General features: G+C 31.6%; 1 protein-coding gene across 2 annotated transcripts in view; it reads right to left on the reverse strand.

Moving 5' to 3' along the window:
• Positions 1-1,191, reverse strand: part of HAUS6 (HAUS augmin-like complex, subunit 6) — a 40,309-nt gene that overhangs the window by 23,030 nt on the left and 16,088 nt on the right. For both annotated transcript variants that reach the window (XM_004678012.2, XM_012721637.1), the window contains one exon: positions 427-597. In XM_004678012.2, coding sequence (XP_004678069.1) covers positions 427-597 — 171 coding nt within the window. The remainder of the gene's footprint in view (positions 1-426; positions 598-1,191) is intronic.

Genomic DNA, 1,191 nt, shown 5'->3' on the forward strand with positions numbered 1-1,191 from the left:
TTCCATCTAAAAGTTAGAGAAAAGAGAACAATTGGAAAAAGTGTGAACTGAAAAACCACAAGAAAGCAAACACATTAAGGTAACAAAAGCTAATAAGATTTTAAAACAAGAGATTTTTTTTTAAAGGACATTTAGCAATTAGGCCATGGTTGCTCTCTGAGAATGTATGAAGAACTAGAATGGGTCCATCTTCCTACTAAGAAACTGTCTACTCTCTATAGCATATGCTGTAAAACTGTAAAGATCCTGACAATAAATGTTGATGAAATAAACATACTCTTGACAGTACAATACCCTTTTTTTATTAAAGTTTTATTTCATATACTCAAAACATTCTGAAAATACAAAGAGTAAGAAAATGTGTGATGCCTAAAATAATTACATAAAAGGAGTTTCTCAAAAGTTTCCTTATTATTAAATGCTTACCTGAGACAGTTGTTTCTCAACTTGATCAAGTAAAAGCCTTGGAATGTTAACAGTAACATTAGTTCCATCTAAAGCATAATTGTTAGCTAGACTAAGGACTGAACTAATGACTTCTCTCTCTTTTTCCAAAAACACAAGTGTTTCATTCACTGAAGCCCATAAAGATCGAACCTTTAAAAAAAGACACATTATTAAAGTACATATATAATCTGTACATACGCTAAAGAAATGTAAAATACAAACATGCATACTCCCAGAAACAAATGAAATATTGCTGAAATGCCTTTTAGAGAGAATATTAAGTAAATACTTAATAGTCTAAAAGTATTGATATTACTTTCAAAGTAACTATAAAACTAATTTCTCAGGAGAATCTAGCCCACCTATTTTTATAACAAATCTAAGAAACTTCACATTAACAAAATTCAATTAGCATTTTATGTATTGTGATATGTTATCAATCTAATAAGGCTTTTTCAGGGGGAAATAATAAAAGACTTTCAGGAAAGGGGAATAAAACCACTTTAAAGCAAATCTAAGAGTTATTCAAGCTTCAGAAAATTAAAATGTGAAAAAAATCTTTAAAAGCAAAGATTCTTAGGCATATATTAACTTATGTTTATTAAAATTCATATACCATGGGCCCTCCCTGGTGGCTCAGCGGGTTAAAGCACAGCAATAAGAAGCTAAAGCCACTTCCGCCTGAGTTCGATTCCTGCCTGCCCTGAAGGAGATACACATAGCATGGCAGACCTCTCCTGACCC

The sequence above is a fragment of the Condylura cristata genome, unplaced genomic scaffold (genome assembly GCF_000260355.1).
Source record: "Condylura cristata isolate star-nosed mole 26May11 unplaced genomic scaffold, ConCri1.0 scaffold00006, whole genome shotgun sequence".
Taxonomy (NCBI): domain Eukaryota; kingdom Metazoa; phylum Chordata; class Mammalia; order Eulipotyphla; family Talpidae; genus Condylura; species Condylura cristata.